Raw genomic sequence first — 23,752 nt, forward strand, 5'->3', positions numbered from 1 at the left:
CACAAACAGATACATTCGCAGGAGGAATCCTACTCTTGCAAGATCTGTGTAAAAACATTCAGTCAAAGCTGTGGGCTGACTGTCCACTTGAGAAATCATACATGATCAGCTGTTGGAGTGTATTTTGGATGAATCGGTGCAAGAAATTTTAGAAATTAAGCTTTAACCTCTCTATTTTTTTATACCTTTTCAAAATTATATTATTATGATTTTTTTATTAATGATTTTGAAATATTTTGTACATTTTAAAGATCTTAAATACCACTGTTGTCTTGATAATGCTCAAGTATCAGTTTCAGAGAAGCTGTTCTACGGCAGCAGTTTCTTTGTTGCTGCTGAAAAACAAAGAATTCATGCAAACATTTGTGTGTTTATTAAAAAGGCTTTTGCACATTCATACATACAATTAAAAGTTTCTTAATTTGGCTCAACTTCTGTTGCAGTCCTCATACTTTTAGATGTTTTATATGTGTACTAAATGTATGCAAACAAAATATAAATATATATTTTTCATTTTATTTGTATGTTATGCATTATTTTTTTATTTTCAACTGTCTTTATGTCATGTTGACTTTATGGGACATTTTTTTTTTTAGAATTTCAACCAAACCAGACTATATTTTTACATTTCTTCATCTTAATGCACATGTTTCTTTCCAATATATATATATATATATATATATATTATGTTCTAATCTCCCTAAGATCAAGATTAAAAAAATGTTGTTTTAAAGTGGGAAATAATTGGATTCCTGGATACTAAGAAATCTCAGTCTGCCTGTATGACAATGCAGTAACATTGGTTAACCAGCAGATGATGCCAGATTAAATACATAACGGTATATTTTATAGTGGGAAAATACCTTTTTTTTTTTAAAGAGTCCTATTTTGAATATTTATATATATATATAAATATTTATAGCACTAATAAACAAACAAAATCATTGACTTCGAAATTTAAGAAAAAAACTTTTTGCATCAAGACATACCTTTGAGGCCACACTCACTTATTAAGAGGAAATACCACTCAGAATAAACTTTTTGTGACTGACAAATTAATGAAAAATATATCTTCTCTTGAATCCTTTAGGTTAAAAAAACGTCTGTGAGTTTATTAATTATACATATAAAAATGTTATTAATTAAAAGATGAAAAAATTCAAAATGTTAACAAAGTCCTTTTTTTATAGATCAAAAATTAATTGCTTTTATTTAAGATCATGGATTTAATCTTTTTATCTATTAAACAGTTGCATGTCAAGGATAAAATCACGTCTAATGCGTTGGTATGGTGATGGTAAAAATTGGAAATACATTAAAGTCTCTTATTTAAAGTAATTTCTAATTATAAATTCATGTTTAAGTTAATTTGAACTATTTTACCAGAGAAACATTATCTTTTGGTGACTGCAATTTGATATCAAGCTCGCAAGTACTGGCTGGGTATTTAGTTTATTTATTTCTACCTTTAAATCGCTTGTTTTTAGTTTATTGTTCTTGTTTTGTTGTTGTTGTTTACGTCTCCATGAGTTCATCATAGGATGAGAGCTGATTTCCCGGAACTTTGTTCCTTTGCATCATTTACAGTCAGCACTGACGGACCTCCATTGAGTCCCCCTTGTTACACATCCGCGGAATAAAAAAGTCCCTCCGTTTAACAAGCTTTATTTTACATAAACCCTCATAAGCTTGTCAGTTTTGGACTTTTCTTAAAGAACAACTGTTTTAGTTATTTTTAATGTCCTCAAGAACAAATTACGACGTGTTTTTAATTTACTACGCAGATTAGATTTGGCGCGAAAACTGTGACGTGTACAGATGGAGGGGGAGGGAAAAAAAGTCGGGGTATTAAAGATGTGCGGAGCGGCTGGATGCAGTGACTCACTGAACACCGACGGTGAGAGTTTTGAACGCGGCCATCTATTATTGATTGACGCAAGACTTCGATACGAGAAAAAGAGTCGTCTGGATAAAATTCTACCCAAAGGGTCTTGTTTTCTTTGACGGAAACTTTGGATTTTCGCAGTTTTCACGACAGTTTAGTCAAGTTTTCTCCCTGTGAATAACGGTAAGTTTAAACAGCTGGTAACAGTGGATGTTGTGTTTGTTTTCTATACGGGCGAAATAAGTTGTCGTAGTGTTTCTTAATTTTAACAGTATCTTCCATTTTATTAGTAAAATATACTGTAATTTTTTAAATTAAATTATCTATTTATGTTTTGTTTTTAAAAAGAAGCGTCGAGCATCTGTGCATGAAGTCACTGTTAAAAACTTTGACATTTTTACAATTAATAAGGCTGGCTGTTTTATGTATTTAGACACGACCAAAATGTTCTTTTAAACGCAATTTTATTGTTTAAAGACAACTTTTGAATGTTTTGCACAGAATAGGTAAATTATGCATTGCAGTAATTTATCTTTAAGCTTAAAGTGTCATTAGGACAGTTATGTTTACAACCTTAAAATGATAATATATATATACATATATATATATATATATATATATATATATATATATATATATATATATATATAAACATAAACTCCAACAAGAGAAATAATTCAGCTTGCAAATGTATATTTATGTGGATGTCAGCCCACATTAGCCTTTTAACTGACATATGCAGTAAAATCACCCAGGAACAGGAAATCATAGTGAGCATTAGTTCTTTGAAAGCAACCACACACTCAGCAGATGTGAGAGGTGCTCCAGATTTCATAAGCAACATTTATCTGTGATCCCTTTAAGTTTATTTAAGATTTGCACGATAAAAAGAAAGCTGAACAGATATGTTTTTTATAAGCAATTTAGCTGATAAAGACCTTATAAGATACCTCTAAAATGTTCAGTAGATTCCACTAAAAAGTTGATAAACTTTAGATAAAGTTGAAGTTGGATTGTCTTCTAGTATTTTTTTAGCATCCTGAACTTAAAAAATAAATCAAGAGAGTTGTAAGAGTAACTGCAGAGAGAGGACCACAATTTCCAGGATGTTAGATGAAAGTTGTGCATTGTTGTCATTTTTTTTTTTTTTTTTTTTACATTTGTCAGGCAAAACCAACATAAGTTATTCAGGGTTATTCATAGCCGTCCAAAACAGAACTATGGTTCCGATTTGGTTTAGAATCGCTAAAAACTTCTCCCACTTAACCCTTGTTTTGTTCCTCCACAGGCAGCCACAATGCCACCTGTGTTATCCATGTCAGACTCCACCTATGAATATGACTTCGACACAATTCAGCCTTACTTCATGGATGAGGAAAGCTTCTACCCTCCTTCACTCTCCCAGCTCCTCCCAGGACCAGGTGAAGACATCTGGAAGAAGTTCGAGCTCCTACCAACACCTCCTTTGTCCCCCAGCCGGACACCGTCACCGTCCAACACCTCCCTGTCTGCTGCTGATCATCTGGAGGAAGTTTCTAACCTGCTAGACAAAGATTTCACAGCATCAGAAACTTTCCTCCAGTCCTTCATCATCCAGGACTGCATGTGGAGCAGCAGCTTCCCAGCAGCTGAGAAGCTAGAGAAGGTGCTGTCAGAGAAGCTGGTTTCATTAAAGGCCTCCTCCACCTGCAGCACCTCTGCTGTTTCCAGCCTCACAGGTGGAGCAGCTGTTCTGAGTCAGACTGAGGTGAATCCAGAGTACCTGCGAGACCTTCACGCTGCAGCTGCACACTGCATCGACCCCTCAGTGGTGTTCCCATGCTCCACAGTGAGCGAGAAGCAGAGTGTAGTTGAAGAACAGATGGAGATGGGACCAGAGCTGTGTCTGGACTCACCCCCACTCAGCAGCAGTGACATTGAATCAGGTGAGAATGGAACTTTTACTTTGGAAATCTTGTGTACACCTTGAGAGGTTAAAATGAAAAATTGAAGTGGATTCGAGTGTTATTTAGAGAGGGACTAAGAAGATTCCTCACATTTGGACTAACAATACCTTGATGTAAAGTTTAGCAATAACCATAAATCTTTGGCATTTGTCTCAAGATAGACCTAAAATAATTTTTTTAATACCTTCAGTTTAGAAACTTTAATGCCTTCTATTATTATTTTAACATTTCTTTTCTGTTTTTTCCAGAAGACGAAGAAGAGGAAAACGGTGAAGAGGAGATCGATGTGGTGACAGTGGAGAGGCAGAAGACACCTCGGAGGTGTGTCCTCACCCCTCTGGTCCTCAAGCGCTCTCACATCAACATCCACCAACACAACTATGCTGCCAAACAACCTGCTGTGAAGCGGCTGAAGGCGGAGAGCGCTGCACCGAGGCAGAGCCGGCGGTGCTGGAGTCCGCATTCTGATGGAGAGGACAGTGACAAGCGCATGACTCACAACGTGCTAGAGAGGCAGCGGCGAAACGAGCTCAGGATGAGCTTCCTGACTTTGAGGGATGAAGTCCCAGCAGTGGCCAACAATGACAAGGCAGCAAAGGTGGTGATCCTGAGGAAGGCAACAGAGTTCATTAAGGAGATCAGAGGAAACGAGAGGAAGCTACTAACAACAAAGGAGGAGCTGAGGAAGAGGAGCCGAGAGCTGAAGCGACGACTCGAGCAGCTCAGGACTTTACATTAACCAATTGATGTAGCTGCTTTCATGTTTGTTCATTTTATAGTTTGTTTTTGTGTCAGAAACGGAACTGCCTCCTGTCCTCTGGTCTGTGATCAGCCTGTTATTTATTAGCGTTCATATCTTTTAAATATTTTAAGTTAAACAGCTATCTTTTTGTTGCTTTCATAAACAACTGATAGGAGTAAGTATATTTAAAAGCAGAGTTTGTTCAAGTGTTAGCTGTGTGTTTTTTTCAGTCCAGTTAGGTTGTTTCACATTTGAAATAGTTTATTTTTATAATGACCTTACTGAACTGATTATTTTCAGAAAAAGCTGCTCAGGAGAAAACTCATCCGATGCTCAAACTTCAAAATAAAAGCCCTTCCTTTGGAGGTTCTGTTAAAGTTGCAATTTGCTCCTGTTATTTTTTTTTTCCTTAGATGAATGTTTGCTATCTGTTCTTCATTAGTCTGATCTCCAAATGTTCATATAAAAACATTACACTAAATTCTGTTACTTTTGCTAACAATGTTTAAAGTACTATTTGTATTATTCATCAGCATCCATCTGACCGGCAATAAAACATAAAATTTCAAGCAAAAAGACTAACACTACTCTCTGAAGATATTCAAGAATGCATTAAGATAAAAATAAATCTAGAAGATTCAAGTAATATAAAACTATTAAGCAAATAACCTGATACAAAATTAAAGAAGAAGTTACAGACAACTAATAAATTTAAGAAAACTGTTTCAGACACAAACCTGATAACTACTAAAGCTACCAAATGATAGATTCTAATAAGCTAAAGACAGTCTAATCGAGTCTAATAATGATTGCTGGATGACTACCTTCTGTTATTGTTTATAAAATTCAATAATAAAAAGGACCAAAAAAATGTGTGATTCTTAGAATTAAAGGTAAAATTTAATTTACAAAATATTGAAGAATTTAAGGAGTTTGTGGCACTTTTTTCTGTTATTGAGCATGAAATAGCCTTATTTTAGAAAAACTCCAAAAGTCAGCAAAAGGGGAATCTCCTAGAGGAGACGAGGGATACCAGGATGGATTACATTTGAAGAAGAGCACTGACATCACAACAGGAAGAATTGTTTTTCAGTGTTTACAGAATAAGAGTTCATGTGACTGACAGAAGGATATCCCCACAAAACAGTTTCTTAGATGTGTATTTTATATTAATCTTAACAAAATTCACTTTTGTTTCAGTGTTCTGATGAGTCATTTCCTTTGCTAGAAAACAGAAATACTTCCAAAGCCCTGGTTGTTTTTGTGGCTTGGCAGAGATTATAGATTTTTGGATTAACAGTTGGACCACACCTTCTTCCTTTCTCCTACCAAACAACTAAAAATGTGAACCCCTGAGTCACCATCTCCACAGTCCAGACAGCTGAGTCATGCACATGGGCTGCATTGCATCCATAGAGGTCAGCAGTGACTAAACACTTTTCTATTGTCATGCTTTGATATTCAAATTAAATTACAGTTCATCTCGAGCATTGAGATCCTGCTCAATGATGACTTCCTGCTGGGAAAATATGACTGGATAAAGTTGTTTGCCCGGAAAATTGACCGATGATTTAGTCAGACTGGCTCTGTTCACTATCTCATAAATGTGAGAGAACTTTTAATGCCCTTCACGTGATTGTTGAAAGCAAACAGTTCTGATTAAAACATTCTTGACTGAAAATCTACCTGCGTTCTACCTGTGTTCTTCTCACCCATCAATGGCAAGTTTAGTTAAATACATGAGTAAAAACCCTTTATTTCAGTTTTATTTATTTATTTTTTTGTACAGCAACAATAAATCAAGAACTGCAGTTAATTTAAGGAATAATTTAGTTGTTCCTCAACCAATATTAACAACAACTTGAGAAACTGCATATGTTTGTTGTGTGCTGAAATGCAATGATGATATTCTTTTTGCTGCTGATTCAGAGCTTTTTGTCCTCATTTAAAATTAAGAAAAAGATTAAGAAAACCTTTATTAGTCCCACAATGGGGAAATTGCATTTACCCACAAACCTTCAGAATGGTTTGGTCTAAATGCTTCTATAAGAAGGTAGGAGGAGCAGTGACAGAGTCCTATTCAACTTCCTGTTGTATATTATACTTGTTTTGGGACAATGTTTTTTTTGATAACTTTTTTTTTCGCTTTAGTTGGTGTTGTATAATTTAGGATATGAATCTGCAAGTCAGAATATTGAAATACTCTAAATGTAATGGGATCAGTAGTTGATGATATAGATGAATTAATTTGTATTTTTGTGAGTGTGGGTATATTGAATGAACTAAAGGACACAGAGCTAAAGATGCTGAGGCCGTATGGGTGTGATGAGGGTTGGTGGTGGGATGGAGAAGCAAACAGGTACAGAGGTGTGCTGTGTTGAAAAAGGTCAGACATCTTGAGATGTCTGAGACGAAGAACCAAAATGGTTTGGACTTGTGTTGGTAGAACATAGTCAAATGTGAGATTCATGGAGTCACCCTGACGATCCTTGAACTAAACAGCAAAAGAAGTTAAAGGAAAGTTGTAGTTTTCCATCCTTTTTTTAAGCTGTTCTATCCCTTTTGGGGTCACGGGGTCGCAGGAGCCTGTCCAGGCTATACTGATGGGTGAAAGCGGGGTACGTCCTGGAGATGTTACCAGTGACAGCCACACAATCATTCCCACACACACACACATCTAGGGACACTTTAAGTAACCTAGGAAGGAGGTTTTTGGACTGAAGGAGGAGGAATTTTGTAAAGTTAAATACAATGATTAAAATAACAATCATGGCCCTGGAAATAACAACATTTTTGGCACAATTCTCAAACCAAATAGTGAGAAAACAAAAAAAGAAATATTTAAGAATATTTATAAAGTCAAGCAATAAAAACTGAGAAGTTTGCTGCTGTTCTATTTATTTTTAAACTCTGACTTAAAAAAAAGCTAAAATGCAGATGAGGTTCTGATAAAGTCACATCAGTTCTTAAGGTTATCCTTCTTTCATTCTAGTTGGGGGAGTTTTTCCACGTACTGCAGATCAAAGATACAGGTACTTCTGTCTGAGTCATTACTCCTCTGTGGCAGCTGCAGCATTTTGTCATTCTACTCTCTCTTTTTTTAAACTGACTCACATCAAACTGCAGTGGTTCATGACGGAGTTCCTATTTTTTTAAACTGACCTGGAGCTTTGTGGCACACCAGGATTGTCTAATTCCGTCATTTGCAAAAATGATATTCATCTTCACAAGAAAACGTTTCTACTGGTTTGGTCTGCAGAACATACATCCATCACCCTAATTTCTGAAAAACACTTTTAAAATATGTTCAAAAATGGTTTCATTATAGAATAATTCCATTTTTACTGATGTACTTTTCCCAAAGAACATTTCAAATACACATGAAAAATGGGTCGAAAACATTTTAAAAAACCTTTCATGTATTCCTAGACACTGATTAACCCAAAGATCTTTCAGAAAATGTGCTGTTTATGGTGTTTATGTTTTTTGTTCCCACATGACACACAGCCTTGCCCTGTTTTATTGTGTCCCACTTGTTCGGTGAACTGCACATTGCTCTAATTATTAACTGATTTTATGGGGCGGTCTTACAGAAGCTGTTAAAGGTAAATCTTTGCTCAAAGATAAAGTAATCAACCCTCAGTTAGTTGTGTTTTCAGTCACTGTGAGCTTTTTAGTGACAGACAGATTCAGGCGAGACTTTCAGGGATGGTCTAATTGTTTAGTTCATCTAAAAAAGGGGAGAAACTGTCTTGAGTTGTCAGATTTAGACCTTGTTCAAATCTGGTTTGGCAGCAGGCGAATGACTGTTAAACGTTATTATTGAACTTCTTTTGGTGGTTCTTCAGCTCACCTAAATTAAAGAAGAGGAGAAAAATATGACGTAGTCTTTTTTAGAAGAATCTTGCACTACTCTGAGAAATTTTTTGTCATTCCATCAAGTCCGACATAAAAAAACAAAAAACAAATTGCATTGTCTCCTTTTAAATATATACATAAATACATAAAATAAAAGAAAAAAAACTCTTTTGAATAATATCAATATTCTGCTCAAGTCTGATCCGGAATATCTAGATCAGGGGTCTACGACCTCTGTCTCCAGAGCCACATGGGACTCTTTTACCTTTGCATTGTGGCTCTCTAGCTAAATAAAAATAAAAAGCGTTTTATTCTAAAAAAATGACTAAAAATTAAAAATTACATAATTAGTAAAGTATAAAAGTACACACATTCCAACTTTATTAAACTCATTCACAAACAGTTGGAGGACAGTTCCAGTCCCAAGTTGAACTTTAACATTTTGACAGATTTTTGTGCACTATGTACCACAAAAAAAAAGAAATTGTAGGTCAGAAAGCACAACCAGAATGAAAGAAAACTGAATTAAAAGACAGATTTTCTATTTTTGAACAAAGTCAAGGATTTTAAATGAAAAATAAGGTAAGGGTCACTTGATTAGCTCTGATTTTATTTCTGTGAGTTAGATTTATAAATTTCTGGCTGATTAGCACCACATACACCAAAATACACTTTAATTATAAATCACTGTTGGCATTACATAACCTACATATGAGGTATTGAGGTGATCCTCTGTGACACAGGGTGCCTTTTATTCTGAAAGAAAGTCACACGAAACTTCTTATTTAGCAAAAAAAAAGAATTTTTCTTTATGTTAATGCTTAATTTATGCCCCGAAAAATTAACAGTTAATTTAGATGTATCATTCATAATAATAACATAAAAACGTATTGGTGTCTTATTTTTCTAAAGGTTGAAGTATTACTTTGTGGGTCCTACTATATTCCATTCACTGAGAAATCTACCAAAATTCCTCTTTAAATGTTGAAGGTTGCAGACCCTTGATCTGGATTCAAGATATTTGAAGAATCTGAGAAAAAGAAACTCAAACTGCTAAGAAAGACATTGTTTCTTAAGAGAAAGAAGGTTCAATCGGAATATTTTCCATCAGAGCTTATTATAGGTTATAGCACAGGTGGTTTGGCTCAGCAAGTGTTCAGCAACTCGCTCCTCTGCCAGACTCTGACACTGAACATGCAATTCCTCCTCATAAACATTATTATTTTCACACAAGTTTGGTTATAAAACATTAGGGTTGACTTGTGCTCAAAAGAATAACAGATGGTCTTTAGACTCTTTTGTTTTCTTGCACCTGCTTAGTGACTTACTCCATCATCTCTGTTTTTATTCGACCTCATTACTTTATTTAGAAGAACCGAAGCTTGTATGCATCTGTTTCTTTTAACTAACAGGTGATTTGCAGATAAAGATTGTGTTGGTTTTGTCAAAGTTTCTAATAATACAACATTTTGCAGAACTGCACCTCCCACAACCATCCTGTCAAGTTTCTTTAACCTGTCATAATCCCCCCCCCAAATGTGCCCACTTCTGTGTTTGCAGCAGGGTTTTCCCAAGTTGAGCCGCTCCCCACGCAGAGCGGAAAGTGAAACCAGCCTTTGTCTGAAGACCACTGTCACTAGCAAGTGTTCCTTTTCCATTGCTGTCAATGACGCTCAAGTATTTCTGCAGTGCGGTTTTGTTATGTAAAGAAAACGCTTTTTATGTCAAGTGTTTCAAAAAGTAAAAGCAAAGAACTAACAATGTATCTTCGTGGGCGAATCTTCTTTGAACGCTGAAGCTGTAAGGAGTCTTAAAAGGAAATGTTTTTCCAGTTGTTGAGAGTAACACACTTACGTTTCAGTGAAAATGACCCCCACAGGTACCAGTATGTGTGATGTTCTCTGTTTTCAGATGCTGAAACGGGGAAGAAACTACAACCCAGCAAGAACATGTCAAGTCAAATATAGAAATAAACTAAAACATCGATAAAAACCCACTGTGAACTTTTGGGCATTGTCTCTTTGTTAAAATTGCATTTTAAGTTAATTTTTGGTGAAAATGTTTTTTCACTGAAGAAACTCTGCAATTCCTGAACATTTTGAATCCATCTTTTTTTAAGTCCATACAAATCGAAGAAATAAAAAGTGATAATTTAAATGTATAATTAAAACGACAAAAATGTAAATTTGCTTTTTTTAATATATATAACGGACAATAAATATATAAAGGCTTCATTCAAATGTTATATCTCGTAAATCGGAATAATCCAGAACGGCGTTTGTAAAAACAAAGCATGAAATCCCATGCTTCAGAGAAAAACACCTAGTGTTATGAAAAGATGCTGCATGCTAAAACAGCTTAATTGAGACAGGAAAGATTGAGCCACGGAAGAGATAATCCACAGAACTACTGAAACTTTTAAGACAGAGCAACTTAAGCACAATACATAAAACTTCAGAGATAAGATCTAATGCTAAGTACCTGCTGATAAGAAAGAATAAATCTGATGTGTTAAGAGCCTCAAGAGATAATGAACCAAAAGAAAAATATTAAAACACATTCACACCATTGACATGAATATCAATATTATTGATGATCTATGACTCACACACAAGTGAGGATCAGGAGAACAAGGCAGGGGAGAAAACAACATTTCTGCAACTATATCAAGCGAGATGTTATTATAACTCAGAATACTTTTAGAGATTTTAAAATACAATAAAATAATCAGCCTTTTAAGTAAAACCACTAACTTCTACTTTTTTTTGCTTTTTCAAGACACATAATAATGTGCAATCAAAACAAAATCAGAGTGTAAAGGTTGGGCAATTTGACAACTCAGGGGGTTTTACACATTTAAAGGGAAATGCCATTTTAGTCAGGAATGAAAAACAATCACTCAGAAACGTGCAGGTATATTAGGAAAATCTAAATATGTCACACACAAGTAAACGAGCATGTAAATAAAAGTATGAGTCATGGGTGTCTTCCCTAGAGCTCACCACGCTCCATCGCTCCACTTCTGCAAAAACAAAACGACACTTCGGCTCTAGTGGGGCTCATACTGATTGTGATTAAGAAGCATTCATAATGTTTCCTCATGTCAGAGAAGTCACTGCTTTCATTTAGGCTTTTTTACTGTCTTTAGGCAGTAGTTCCCCATTTAGAAAGTCTCAAGTTCAGTCGGTTCAGTTCATGTTACAGTGTATGCACGCCCAGCAAACATCCTGTCTCTCGGTCAGAAATTTGAATGTGGTCGCAGTTACTCTGACAGAAACCAAAAATCTGAAGGTGTGTTTCCAACCCACTGCTTGAGGCCCAGTTTCTTCACTTACATTTCCAGAAAGGGATGGAAATTCAAAAGCCTTACAAAAGTTCCTTCATTGTCCAGAAACACTATGGGTGGGCTGATTGACTGACTGTAGAGGGGACCTGTGCTGTGTGGGACTTTGCAAAGTTTCACCTGCATCCGTGTGACTGATGTACTTGAACATGTTTGCCTTTGATAGGCAAAGACAAATCCTCCAATGACAGCCTTCAGAATGTGCTTGACAATCATCTTCTGTTTTATTGACCTATAAACAACTACAACTTTCACTTAATTTTTGTAAAGCTGGTCTGAATGAAAGTTTGTTGCAAGGCTGGATCAGATAATTGAAGCTTCAGACGACCAATCAAAGACAGATAAGTCATAAACCTACAATCTAAACTCTAAAAAATGAATCTTTTTGATGTCAACACTTAAAAGAAATAACATAGAAATATCTAAGCTAAGTGTATCAGAGCGTTAAGCCTGGTGCTGTCACTTATTTACCTAATTGGGTGAGAAAAAGAAAAGAACAAAAAGGCCAAATTATTAATTACTGTACATGATTTAGAAGACTTAGCTTGAAGAAAACCCTTTCTGTGTGACTCTCTCATAACATTGTGAAGAAATTTTGGTCCAAACTTTTGTACAAAGCCATATGGCTGCAAAACAAACCCACATAATCAACCTTTCACCACTGTACTTGACATTTGCCATGAAATGTTGTGCCTAGACAGTTCCAGATTGGTCTAATCTATTGTTCCAAATATCTTGCGGTTTGTTTAGTTTCAGCTTTATAGACTTAAAAACAAATTTAAAATTCTGTAAAAAAAAAAAAAAAAGCCCAAATAAAAGCAATGATTTCTCTGACATAAAATAAAACGCCACTTGAAATTAATCCCTCAATTTTTTAAATTAATTTTCTCATCATGAACTTTTATCCATTGTGGTAAATAAATATGCACAATCTTCTAGAATGTTTTCCCCTTTCTTTTAGTATTTTATGGCATTTTCTAAACTAATAAACAACGCAGGTTTCTCTTCTTAAATGCTGCACACTAACATCAAATGCCCTCTGCAAACACTTATTAAGAAAAAAGAGAAGAAAAGTTTCTTGTATTTGCTAGTTGCTTGTCAGGAAGAGAGTAACCCAGAAATACACAGTTTCCTGAACTTCAAAGCATCACCTTCAGTTCTGCAGCGATGCTTCACCTGCTGCGGTTTGTGACATCAGCTCACTGTTCTTCATCAGCTGAGGAGATCTGCACGCCATCAGTGAAAGTTTTAACCCTCTCATTCATCTAACACGCTTCCTTTGTAACAGCGTTTATTGTGAAAGAAGCTGCAAGGTGTCAACACCAAAGAGAACAGTTGAATTAGTTTTGTGGATAATCTAATCAGACAGCTGTTGTTTGGTTAGCCAACGGAAAAAAAAGGCAAAATTGCACCTGACAGCTCAGACCTCTGGGCTGATAAAACTCAACAAACTGCAGGCTGATAAGCTCATGCTGCACTGTTCTACTATCTGTGAAAAAGGGGAGAGGCTTCGGTTTAGTTTCCCTCCAGGATTGATCCATTACACAGGAAGGAAGCTCCTTAAATGGGCAGCAGGTGTTGTAGCTTTACCAGAAAGTTTGAAATAAAATAAATCCAGAATTTAAGAATAAATTGCTAAAGATTCTATACTTTGACAATCAATCAAAACATAAAATAATTTACATTTTCAAAAACGTTTTTTTTTCCCCTTTGTCCATGAAACATTTCCCAACTATTGGAAGATGGATTTACACAAGTGTAGATTTTAGAGTTTATTTAGAAATGCTCAAAGCAACAGTTCCCTAAAGAAAGTGCAACTCTGGCATAACCTTGGTCTTACAATGCATTTGATTTCATTTAGTTTTTGCGCATTACTCCTGGGCATAAACGGATGTTGTTGTTTTTTTTTATTTTATTTAAGAGTGTCTGTTTGAGGACATGTCTCTGGTCTACACCTTTCTGGTCATTAAATTGGATCTTTATGACAGAATTTAAATTTGATTTTTTTTTTTGCTAATTTTTTTTGAAACTGCCAAAAACAAAACTATCCAACCTTAAAGGAAATGGCAAAAGTAAAAAACTGAATGACAGTGACGGCTGGGTTTATAAAAAAGCTTCCACAAGTGTTGCTTAGGCTCACTTTGAAATATTAAAAGAAAAACGTGAACTTCAAAGCTACATTGGATATAAAAACTTGGACTAAATGAAACAACCGCAATAGTTGATCCACTTGGCAGAGCTTTAGTATCAGATAATAAAACCACTCAGGATTATTTTTAACAACTGCAGCTGAAGGAAGTCACTTCTATCAGGATACTAATATCTGACCTCAACGTTTTATTTCTCAATGAGGTAAAAAAAAAGCTGCAGGTTCAACCTTTATCTCAACATTGAAGAACTCTGATCTGATGTTGCAGCTGCTGTGTTTCATTGGAAACATCTGGGAAGTTTTGCTGCAAAGTGCTAGAAACGGTGTGGTAATCTTTGCAATAATAAACATTTGGATAATTTCAAATGTCATGTTTTATTCACTTAAATACCCAGTATTTCATAATCTTCAATGATGCAAGTCATTGGCTTTTTATATGTAGAAACTATTACTTTAAATTCTAAAATATTTTGACACCTAATCAAAGATGAAAATAAAAAAATAAAAAAAGGACATTGTTCATCAATACTCTACATGCAGGAATGTACAATACATTCTGGGGTTGTATTCCCATATTTTGAGGCTATTATAAATTATAATTCACATTGGATTTAGGAATAAATCACCCTGCAACTTTAAACCAGTGACACATCTTAGTGAGTAACCTGCACTTGTCATCTTCTTAAAACGATCCGGTAAAGGCAAATACCCTGGAGGACCAGAAGGGAGGGGTCGGTTCTGTCATCCACAGCTGCCAGGCTTCAAGCACAACAACATAATCCAACAATTACAGAACCTCAAGTGAATTAAAAAAATGTTCTCTCTTATCAGAGCTTTTTCAGTATTCCCGGAATGACTTTCTATCAAGCAGGCAAGAATTTTCTTTAAAACATTATCTCTAAATTCAAACAGTGTCCACCAATAGGAAATGTGATTGTTCATAAGCCATTTAACACTTGATGGTCTAGTTTTGCTGACTCCTCGTGTTCAACGAAAATGTAATACGAATAACATTCTTATATATTGAAAAATGTATGCTTTACTTTAAAAAAAAGAAGCTTCCTTTTCAAACACAGGAAGTCCCATTCATGGAATCCAACAGAAACGGTCACAAACACTGCCCACACAGTTTATGACAGCTTATCTTCCAGATAAGTAACATCCAAAAGTCCCTTTCATGATAAGACAAGAGCCCACTTACTTTCTCTGTACCTTCTTCATTGGTTTGCTGAGCAACAGAGCCATCTACAGGTCTCAAAATACAACCTACGACCTACTGGGATCTGCAGCGCCCTGTAGGTGAGCAATCATATTTTTATCAGTTTTCAGTGTGTATTTGTTCAAATAAATTGTTTTGAGGAGGATGAACGAATCAGTAGCAATTGCAAAAGCATGAATAATGATTAGACAAATGTCTAAATGAAATCAATAACACAACAGATTTTGTTTTTTTTTCTTTGAATACATTAGCATAGAAAAAGATTGTGTAGATAGCCTTAATGTAGTAAATAGAGAAGGGAGATGAATATTTGCGTGTCAGCAATGGATAACAAAATGTAATAATGGACATGTTTGAGAAAAGATAAGTTGCAAATGTTAAAATTATTCCAGATATACAATGTCATCCTTTGCAAGAGAGATCTCATTTCACTAGGTCAAATGTCTCGCTTCTGAAATCACAGAACACAAATAAACTTGTTAAACACTTTGAAGTTCTTTTTCAAAAGTTTCTAGGCAAGTTATTTGACTTAGTAGGAAACAGACAAAAGTGTGGTACAGAAAGATTTTTTCTGCATTGGTCATGGATACCATTTAGGGGTGTCACGATTAATTTGATTTCACAATTCATATCATAATTTAATGTTGACAGTCCGATTCATAGTCGATATTGGTTCATTCTCAAACGATCCGATTCACTGACCTAAAATTGATCCAGGACATTTTTAACCAAAAATTCCACCAGTGTGACTCAGAGATAAATACCAGGGTACTGAACAGTGCAGTAGAAGTTGTCCAGATTCCTTGTTTTTCTTATAAGATAATAAATTAAATATGTGTACAAGAAGTAATGACAAATCCATTCACATTTTAGTTTTATAAAGTTTAGCCCACTCTTGTTTTTCCATATCAAAATAATAAAAATGAACTTTATTAGAACATTATGCCGCACTTTATGGTCACATGTCTTTGCAAAATAAAGGCGTTTCTACACATCGAATTGTAATTTTTGCTGCCATCATGTACGTGTTGTTCGCTGTGATGGTACTTGATTGTTTTTGCGTGATAGTAAAATAAACTTATCGTAACTCTATCCAAATGGCATTTTCCAATGTTGACATAGTTTAATTTTGGTATGATTGTAAAATAGTACAGGTCGATTCAAACCATATTATCAAAATTAATTCATAGAATAAAAGTTTAGAAAAAGATGTGTTTGGTATCTAAAAGACTAAATGGTTCCGTGTTCAAAAGAAAAGCAAAACATTTATGTTAAAAGCAAAAAAAAAAAAAAAGCCCTGTAATTAATTTGGCTTCAATTTACTACACGTAAGTGTCCACTAGGGGGCGGTAACGCACCAGCCCTTAAGTAGAAACAATCATCGTTTCCGGTTTTGGCGGTCTGTTTATGTGTTTATCAACGATTAGCTTCTACTATTGCAAGAAACACTTCCAGCTGTTATGAAGAACTCTTCCTTGAAAAGATACTCATGGAAATCTTCAGGAACCAAGAGTTGAATGCACAAAAAAGGACCGGTATGTAACGCAGAAACGTAACAGTTTAAACCCTGTTTTCCCCCTAATCAAAGTATAACGGAGCACTAACAACAGCAGCTTTAGGAAGATAAAGACTCACAAGATTCCGGAGCTAGAGCTCAATTTAAAAATTAGTAATATTCTTGCAGCACACGCGAGGAAAGGAAGAATAAAAACACCACTACCTTCACCATTTTTCTTCCCGTTTGCCTCTGTTGTCTCTGCATTTAGCTGTGCAGCTTCAATAGAGATGAACTCTTAAAAAAAAAAGCTAAGGCAACATGACGTCTACAAACTTTCTGGTTTTACTTAAAACAGGTTTGGTCAAAATGTTTCTTTTGAGTTAATAACCCCACTTCCCTCCCCTTTAGCAGAGTTTTTAGATCAAAAGTTGTTCACTTCTTTCTTTTTAACACTCTCTTTCCTCATATACAGCATTAATACTGGTGAAATAATTCCATAATTTCCTTAAATGTCACACTGTATCAGTGTTGTCCTGTGTAAAGTTTCTTCAGTAGATAGGTTTTCTCTACAGCCCTAGGAGACCTACTGCTGCCTGCTGCAAATGCATCACTTTGTTGTTTTTGGTTATTATTATTTTTATTAATAACCTCTCTTTAAGCATTATTGAGATTAAGAACCACATTTGCAAGGGAGTCATGGCCAAGAGGCAACCACAGTTAGTTACATTAGTTTAAAACACTAAGACAATAAAACATTAAAATATAACATTTAAGAAATCAAATACTGAAACACAAATCATAGACATTGTGAAATCAGTGATCATGACAATGACAGTATTTTGTGGAATTCTGTTTCTTTGAGCTTGGCCTTAAAATCATTTAATTGTTTGGTTAGTCTCTTAACTTTTTTGTAAGATATTCCAGTGTATGGGAGCTGTACATACTAAAGCTTTCTTCCTAAGCTCTGTGTGGGCAAATGGGAGAGTAAAAAACAACTGACCTTTATATTGTATGGAGTGGGTCTCTGTTTAATTCAGTTGTAGAGGCAGGGAGGCAGTTATCCAGGCAAAAATTTACAAATAAAAATGTACTAATGATACTGCCTCCTAGTGGAAAGAGAAGGCCATTCCACTTGTTTATACAGGTTACAGTGAAACACTGTCCATCATATGAAGGAGGAAGAGGCAACCAAATTCAAAAGATCACCATAATCTAGCACAGAAGAAAAAACTTGCAGCTACAAGGTGGAATTTCTTTGCTTTAAGGTGAAACAGAGCTTTTTATGTCACTTCTTATTGACTCTGGAATCCCCTCAAATATTTGCTCATTTTTCTGTGTGTTATTTGAGTCATTCTTATCTATCCTTTTTGCACTTCTCCACAAGTTTAGCATTCCCAAGTTTCTGAACCTTCTCTGTGCCAGGCAGAAAAACCTTATCAAAAAATAATAAAAACCCAGCTAAATTTATTATCAAGCTTTCCTATATCTTTTAAATGAACACACAGATCTAAATTTCTGCATTTTTTTTCATATTGTCTTATTTAATTCCCGGTGCGTATGGTGGTTTCACAATTGATGAGAGGCTTTCGTCTTCCAATAACTTGAGTCAGCTCACCATAATCATCAGCATTTTTTCTCTGTTGCTACTTCGACTTAACCATTGAGTTCTCTGAGAATAGTAACCAAATAAGTGCAAATGTTTAAGCACTTGATCTTCTCTTGCTTTCACCTCCCTCAAAATCAAGCGCATATTTATGATGTTTTCCATCCATCAACACGCTACCTGTTGCAACTTTCCATCATCAACAAACTTTTCAAAAAAACCTTTCAAGTTGCTCCTGAGCATCTTATACTACTGAGCTTTATAGCTTCACAAACAATGAAAAATCTTTCAATAATCCCATTTTTAACTTCAGAACATGATATGAAACATCTCCATATTCTTCAATGTGAGTTTATCTGACTAGTTTCCATCTGTTTAAGTTTGAAACTATTTTCTCCTTTTTGGTAACGATCCACTCTATAGGTACAGAACTGACAAGCATAGACGTTTATTTTGAAATTCTCTGAGGTGCTTTGAAATATGGAGAGCGTTAAATGACCTCTGTTGAATGTAAAAACTTTTCATTATTCATAATTAAGGTTTTGTATTTAACATCTACTACCTTTTAGTTTACACTTTTATCAGCTACTTTGAAGGATTCGGTCCAGGTGTGTGGTAGTTTTGGTAATACAAATGTCTAATTTGATTTTAACAAGCACTAACTGCTTTCATTTAATGTCAATGTTCAAAATCTGATATTTTCAGTCATAAAATAGTTGTTTTCCTCATGTCTTTTCACAGATGTTCTACAGCTGGATGTTTGGGAGGAAGAGGAGGAGGAGAAGAACTCCATTCTGGATCAGGAGGACCCTGAGCCTCCACAGATTAAAGAGGAGGAGGACCACTGCAGCAGTCAGGAGGAAGAGGAGCGTTTAGTGAAGGAGGAGATCAAATCAGAATGTGAGGAAGTATTTGTAGTCCAGTTTGAAGGTGAGGCTCCTCCTCTGATGAAGAAACTAACATAAAATAGTTGTGTGAATATTTGTTTGGTTTAGTTTATAAAATGTTGGTTTAAAAAAAAAAACAGGTATTCATGCATTTGTGGTGCTTAGATATGGTGGGTAAGCACATTGTGGCAGGATGCTACTACACCAAAATTCAAATAATTCAAACCTTCACTAGTTTCCTTCTGAATCTTTGTTCCTGCAGACCTCTCTGAGGAAAACGCATGTAAAGAGGAGACTGATGACGAGCAGCAACTTTGCAAAGAGGAGAGGAGCTCCAGTGTGGATGAGGAGGAAGCAGAGTTTCTACAGATCAAAGAGGAGCAGGAGGAGAACTGCGTCAGTGAGGAAGGACAACTGAAGCAAGAGACTGATGCTTTTATAGTCACTGAAGTTACTCCAGACACGTGTGGAGAAGCTTTAAATCGGTGCAGTAATTTCTCAACTCAGTTGAAAAAACACACAGATGAAAAGATCTATTCCTGTGAGATTTGTGGAAAAGATTTCAGTGTGTCTTCTCGATTGGCTGTCCACATGAGAACTCACACTGGGGAGAGGCCCTTTGCCTGTAAAGTATGTGGTAAAACCTTCAAGCACAGCGGTTCTTTAAAAGTTCACACAAGAACCCACACAGGTGAAAAGCCTTTTTCTTGTGAAATTTGTGGAAAGAGTTTAATGAAAAATAGTTCTTTAAAAGATCACATGCGAACTCACACAGGTGAGAGGCCATTTTCCTGTGAAATATGCTCAAAAGGTTTCGTCAAAAACAGTTCTTTAAGAGACCACATGAGAATCCACACAGGTGAAAAGCCTTTTTGTTGTAAAACATGCGGAAAGGCTTTTACACAAAACAGTACTTTACAACATCACATGAGAACTCACACAGGCGAAAAGCCTTTTTCCTGTAAAATATGTGGAAAGGCTTTCTTCCAGCCTTACATATTGACCAATCACATGCGAAAGCACACAGGTGAGAGGCCTTTTTCTTGTGAAATATGTGGAAAAAGTTTTATAAGAAATAGCTCGTTGAAAGATCACATGAAATCTCACACGGGTGAGAGGCCTTTTTCCTGTAAAACGTGCGGAAAGGGTTTCTTCCAGCCGTACAGTTTGACCAACCACATGCGCATTCACACCGGTGAGAGGCCTTTTTCTTGTGAGATATGTGGAAAGGCTTTCACTCAAAGTGGTTCCTTACAACATCACGTTAAAATTCACACAGCTCAGAGGCCTTTCTCCTGTGACACATGTGGAAAGACTTTTACGCAGAACAGTACTTTGCAGCATCACATGAGAACCCACACAGGTGAACGGCCCTTTTCTTGTACGCTGTGCGGAAAGAGTTTCAGCCGGAACGATTCTTTGACTGCTCACATGAAGACTCACACGAGTGAGAGGCCCTTTTCCTGCGAACAGTGTGGAAAACGCTTCATAAAGAGCGGTTCTTTAAAAGTTCATATGAAGTCGCACACGGACGAGAGGCCTTTCTTTTGTGAAATATGTGGTAAAAGTTTTAATCGAAATGCGTCTTTGAACATTCACATGAAGTCTCACACAGGCGAGAAGCTCTATTTCTGCAAAACATGCGGCAAGCGTTTCTATACATCTTCTTCCCTATCTGTGCACATGAAAACTCACACAGGTGAGAGGCCCTTTTCCTGTGAAACCTGTGGAAAAAGCTTCAACCTAAGTTGGTCTTTAAAAGCTCATATGAGAATCCACACAGGTGAAAGGCCCTTTTCTTGTATAATATGTGAAAGAAGTTTCACTTGCAGCAGTACTTTGAAGGCTCACGTGAGAACGCACACAGGTGAGAGGCCTTTCACCTGTAAGATATGTGGCAAAGGCTTCAAGCGAAACGCGTCTTTAGAGGCTCATGTTCGAACTCACACAGGCGAGAGGCCCTTTTCTTGTGAAATGTGTGGAAAGGGTTTCACCCAAAGTGGCAATCTGACCGCCCACATGAGGACTCACACAGGTGAGACGCCCTATTCCTGTAAATTATGTGGAAAAAGTTTTGGCCGAAGTTTTTCTTTGTCTGCTCACATGAAGACTCACGTAGGTGAGAAATCCTAGTTTGATTAAAAAATATATTAATTGTTTCTTTTGACTGTAAATGTGATTATACAGTAATAACACAGTGTTTATCAATGCAATACTTCAGGGGTCATTCCTGGAGAAGTCCTGGTGGAGTTTCCTTTATCTCTGCCTTACCTGCTGCTGATTACCTGAGTCCGGTTTGCCAATAAGAAGCTGTATTGCTCACTTAGAAAAAAAACAGTTCATTGGAGTTAACCCATGACTAAAAAGTGAAATATTCACTTACAGACAAACTTTAGAAGCAGAATTCTTGCCAGGAGATTTTTATAATAAAACTTGTGTCAGAATTTGCTTCTTTTAAATCCTCTGAATTCCTTTCTGGGTCACTGGAGTCAACTCAGTTACTGTTGGGCGAAGGTGGGGTAAACTCTGAACAGGTCGCTAGTCTTAAAGAGATTACTCATTTTTTACAAAAAGTGCTGAACAGATTTTAGGAATTGATAGTGTTTTAGCATTTGAACTTATTTGCTCTGTACTGTGCACAGAGTTGCGTAAACTGTAGATTCTGTGTATTAATGTATGTTTGTGTTCAGACAATGACTAGCAGCGACTTCTTCTCTTTAAATTATGGTGAAAATCCTTGGATTTTAATGCAATTTTTTAATGGTTGACTTCTGAGATAAAATGAAGTGTTTGGAGTGAAAAGACATTTCTAGCATAACTCGTGTATAAAACAGTCACTAAAAAATAAAAGAAATAATTGGATGTTTTGGGCTGAGTTTTCTTTGTTTAGGGAGATCCATCCTTTTTTCTGATATTTTGAAAAACATGTTTGGTTTATTTTCCCTTTATAAAGTATTTTTGAAGTGATTTATATATTAGTAGATAAGTATAAATTTAACCACTGTCATGATGGTTTACCCTAAGCATTCTTGAGTTTGTCCTGGGAAATATGGTGTGGATAATAAACCAGGTAATAATTATGAGAGTCTGCAATGTTTTAAAAGTTGTGGTGTGTTTAAAGAACAGGGTTAACAGGCCTACACATAGACAACTTTATTATCATATATAAGTAGTTATTTCTATATTGTTTGGTTTTCCCCAAAAATCCTCATTAGATATATACATTTACATTTAACTGATTAAAATCTGCTTAAAGCATGTTAGGAAAATGATTGCCATGCGTGTGGTATCGTAAAGTAATTGTAAGAATAATGAAAGTTACATGCAGTTATGGCACACAGGTAAGGCTGTCGTACAGTGTTCTTAAATTGCACTCATGTCATAAGGAACAGGGTACATAATAGTTAATAAAAATTAACAAAGAGTTATTTTTTTCTAATTAAACTAATACTAATTTTCATCAATTTACCACTTTAAGTTTACTACTTTAATAGTTCTACAGTTAAATTTTTCACCAGTAATCAAATGCAAATAGTAGCTCTTGACTAAAGACAGAAATGTAATAAATACATTAAAAAACAGATAATAAGGGAGGAAACCATGATGCTAAAATGAGCTAATCTTGTTTATAAAGTTATTAAAGCCCTTGCTATTTCTGCAAGACAAAGGCTCCAAGTTTATTTAATAACTTTAATCTTATCTTTATCTTAAATATGAAATCTACTTTGGAAATGATGTTGTGAACCAGCAATAAAGAAAATCTAACTTTTAAACTAAAACAAGTTTGTGTACAGATTTTTGTTTGACAGTTTCTCCACTAGCTAAAGCTAAAACTGAAGTCCTCGTTTGTGCTCCTGACAAATACCACTCCCAGATAGTCCAGTGGCTTGGTCCACTTGCCTCTTTTGTCAGGCCTTCTGTCAGATACCTTGGGGTAACTCTAGTAACTTCAAGATCCCGTTTTTAACTTACAGAGTAATTAATAACCAAGCCCCGGTCTACATAAAGGACCTTGTGCATCCGTACGCTCCCAGCAGGTCCCTGAGATCATGTGACCAAGGCCTGCTGGTGGTTAAAAGAACACGGTTAAAAACTAAAGGTGACAGAGCTTTTGCAGCAGTGGCTCCATCTCTCTGGAACTCCCTTCCTCTCAGCCTCAGATCTGTTGACTCAGTGTGTACACATCTTTTTAAAATTGCCTTTTCTTAATTATGTTTTTATATTCAGTTTTTATACTCTGTTTTTATTCTTCGTTTACTTGTGTTTTATTGTGAAGCACTTTGTGATTCTTATCTTGAAAGGTGCTATATAAATAAAGATTATTATTATTATTATTATTATATTGACAATATTCCATAAGAATCTGGAGCATACAAGTCAGTGAGGCTAGCAGTCAGTGATAATAATAGTTGTCTTGAACAGCCTCAAGGTCAACCAGTGCTGTTCTTAGTCTGGGAGTCAAAGATGTCACTGATGGAGCTGGAATAATTAGTCAGCAAATCCTGCTGGTGACTTTCACAGTACCAGAGAACAAGAACCATGCAGAAGAGTGTTACCACCAGAGAGGATGACGAAACACCAAAGTGCAGCCAGACCCAACTGCTTGTTCTTAGAGACTATTT

The 23,752-nt window shown here is 35.8% G+C and overlaps 2 protein-coding genes across 3 annotated transcripts in view; both read left to right on the top strand.

The window, feature by feature from the left end:
- The first annotated feature begins 1,820 nt into the window (after positions 1-1,820).
- On the top strand, positions 1,821-4,957 carry LOC112144350 (transcriptional regulator Myc-2). Of its 2 annotated transcripts, none has more exons than XM_024268854.2 (3): positions 1,821-2,068; positions 3,174-3,810; positions 4,083-4,957. In XM_024268854.2, exons 2-3 carry the CDS (start codon positions 3,183-3,185, stop codon positions 4,568-4,570), a joined length of 1,116 nt encoding a protein of 371 aa, XP_024124622.1. In that variant the 5' UTR covers positions 1,821-2,068; positions 3,174-3,182; the 3' UTR covers positions 4,571-4,957. The 2 variants fall into 2 exon arrangements, with proteins under 2 accessions (XP_024124622.1, XP_024124621.1); XM_024268853.2 differs by having other exon boundaries at positions 1,823-2,068; positions 4,080-4,957.
- Positions 4,958-15,941: 10,984 nt separating this feature from the next.
- Positions 15,942-23,752, top strand: part of LOC112144271 (zinc finger protein 345) — a gene marked incomplete in the record, with an annotated part of 24,149 nt that continues 16,338 nt past the window's right edge. Inside the window, 3 exon segments of the mRNA XM_024268730.2 lie at positions 15,942-16,677; positions 18,985-19,173; positions 19,393-20,837. Coding sequence (XP_024124498.1) covers positions 16,632-16,677; positions 18,985-19,173; positions 19,393-20,837 — 1,680 coding nt within the window.

The sequence above is a fragment of the Oryzias melastigma genome, linkage group LG17 (genome assembly GCF_002922805.2).
Source record: "Oryzias melastigma strain HK-1 linkage group LG17, ASM292280v2, whole genome shotgun sequence".
In the NCBI taxonomy this organism is placed as follows: Eukaryota; Metazoa; Chordata; class Actinopteri; order Beloniformes; family Adrianichthyidae; genus Oryzias; species Oryzias melastigma.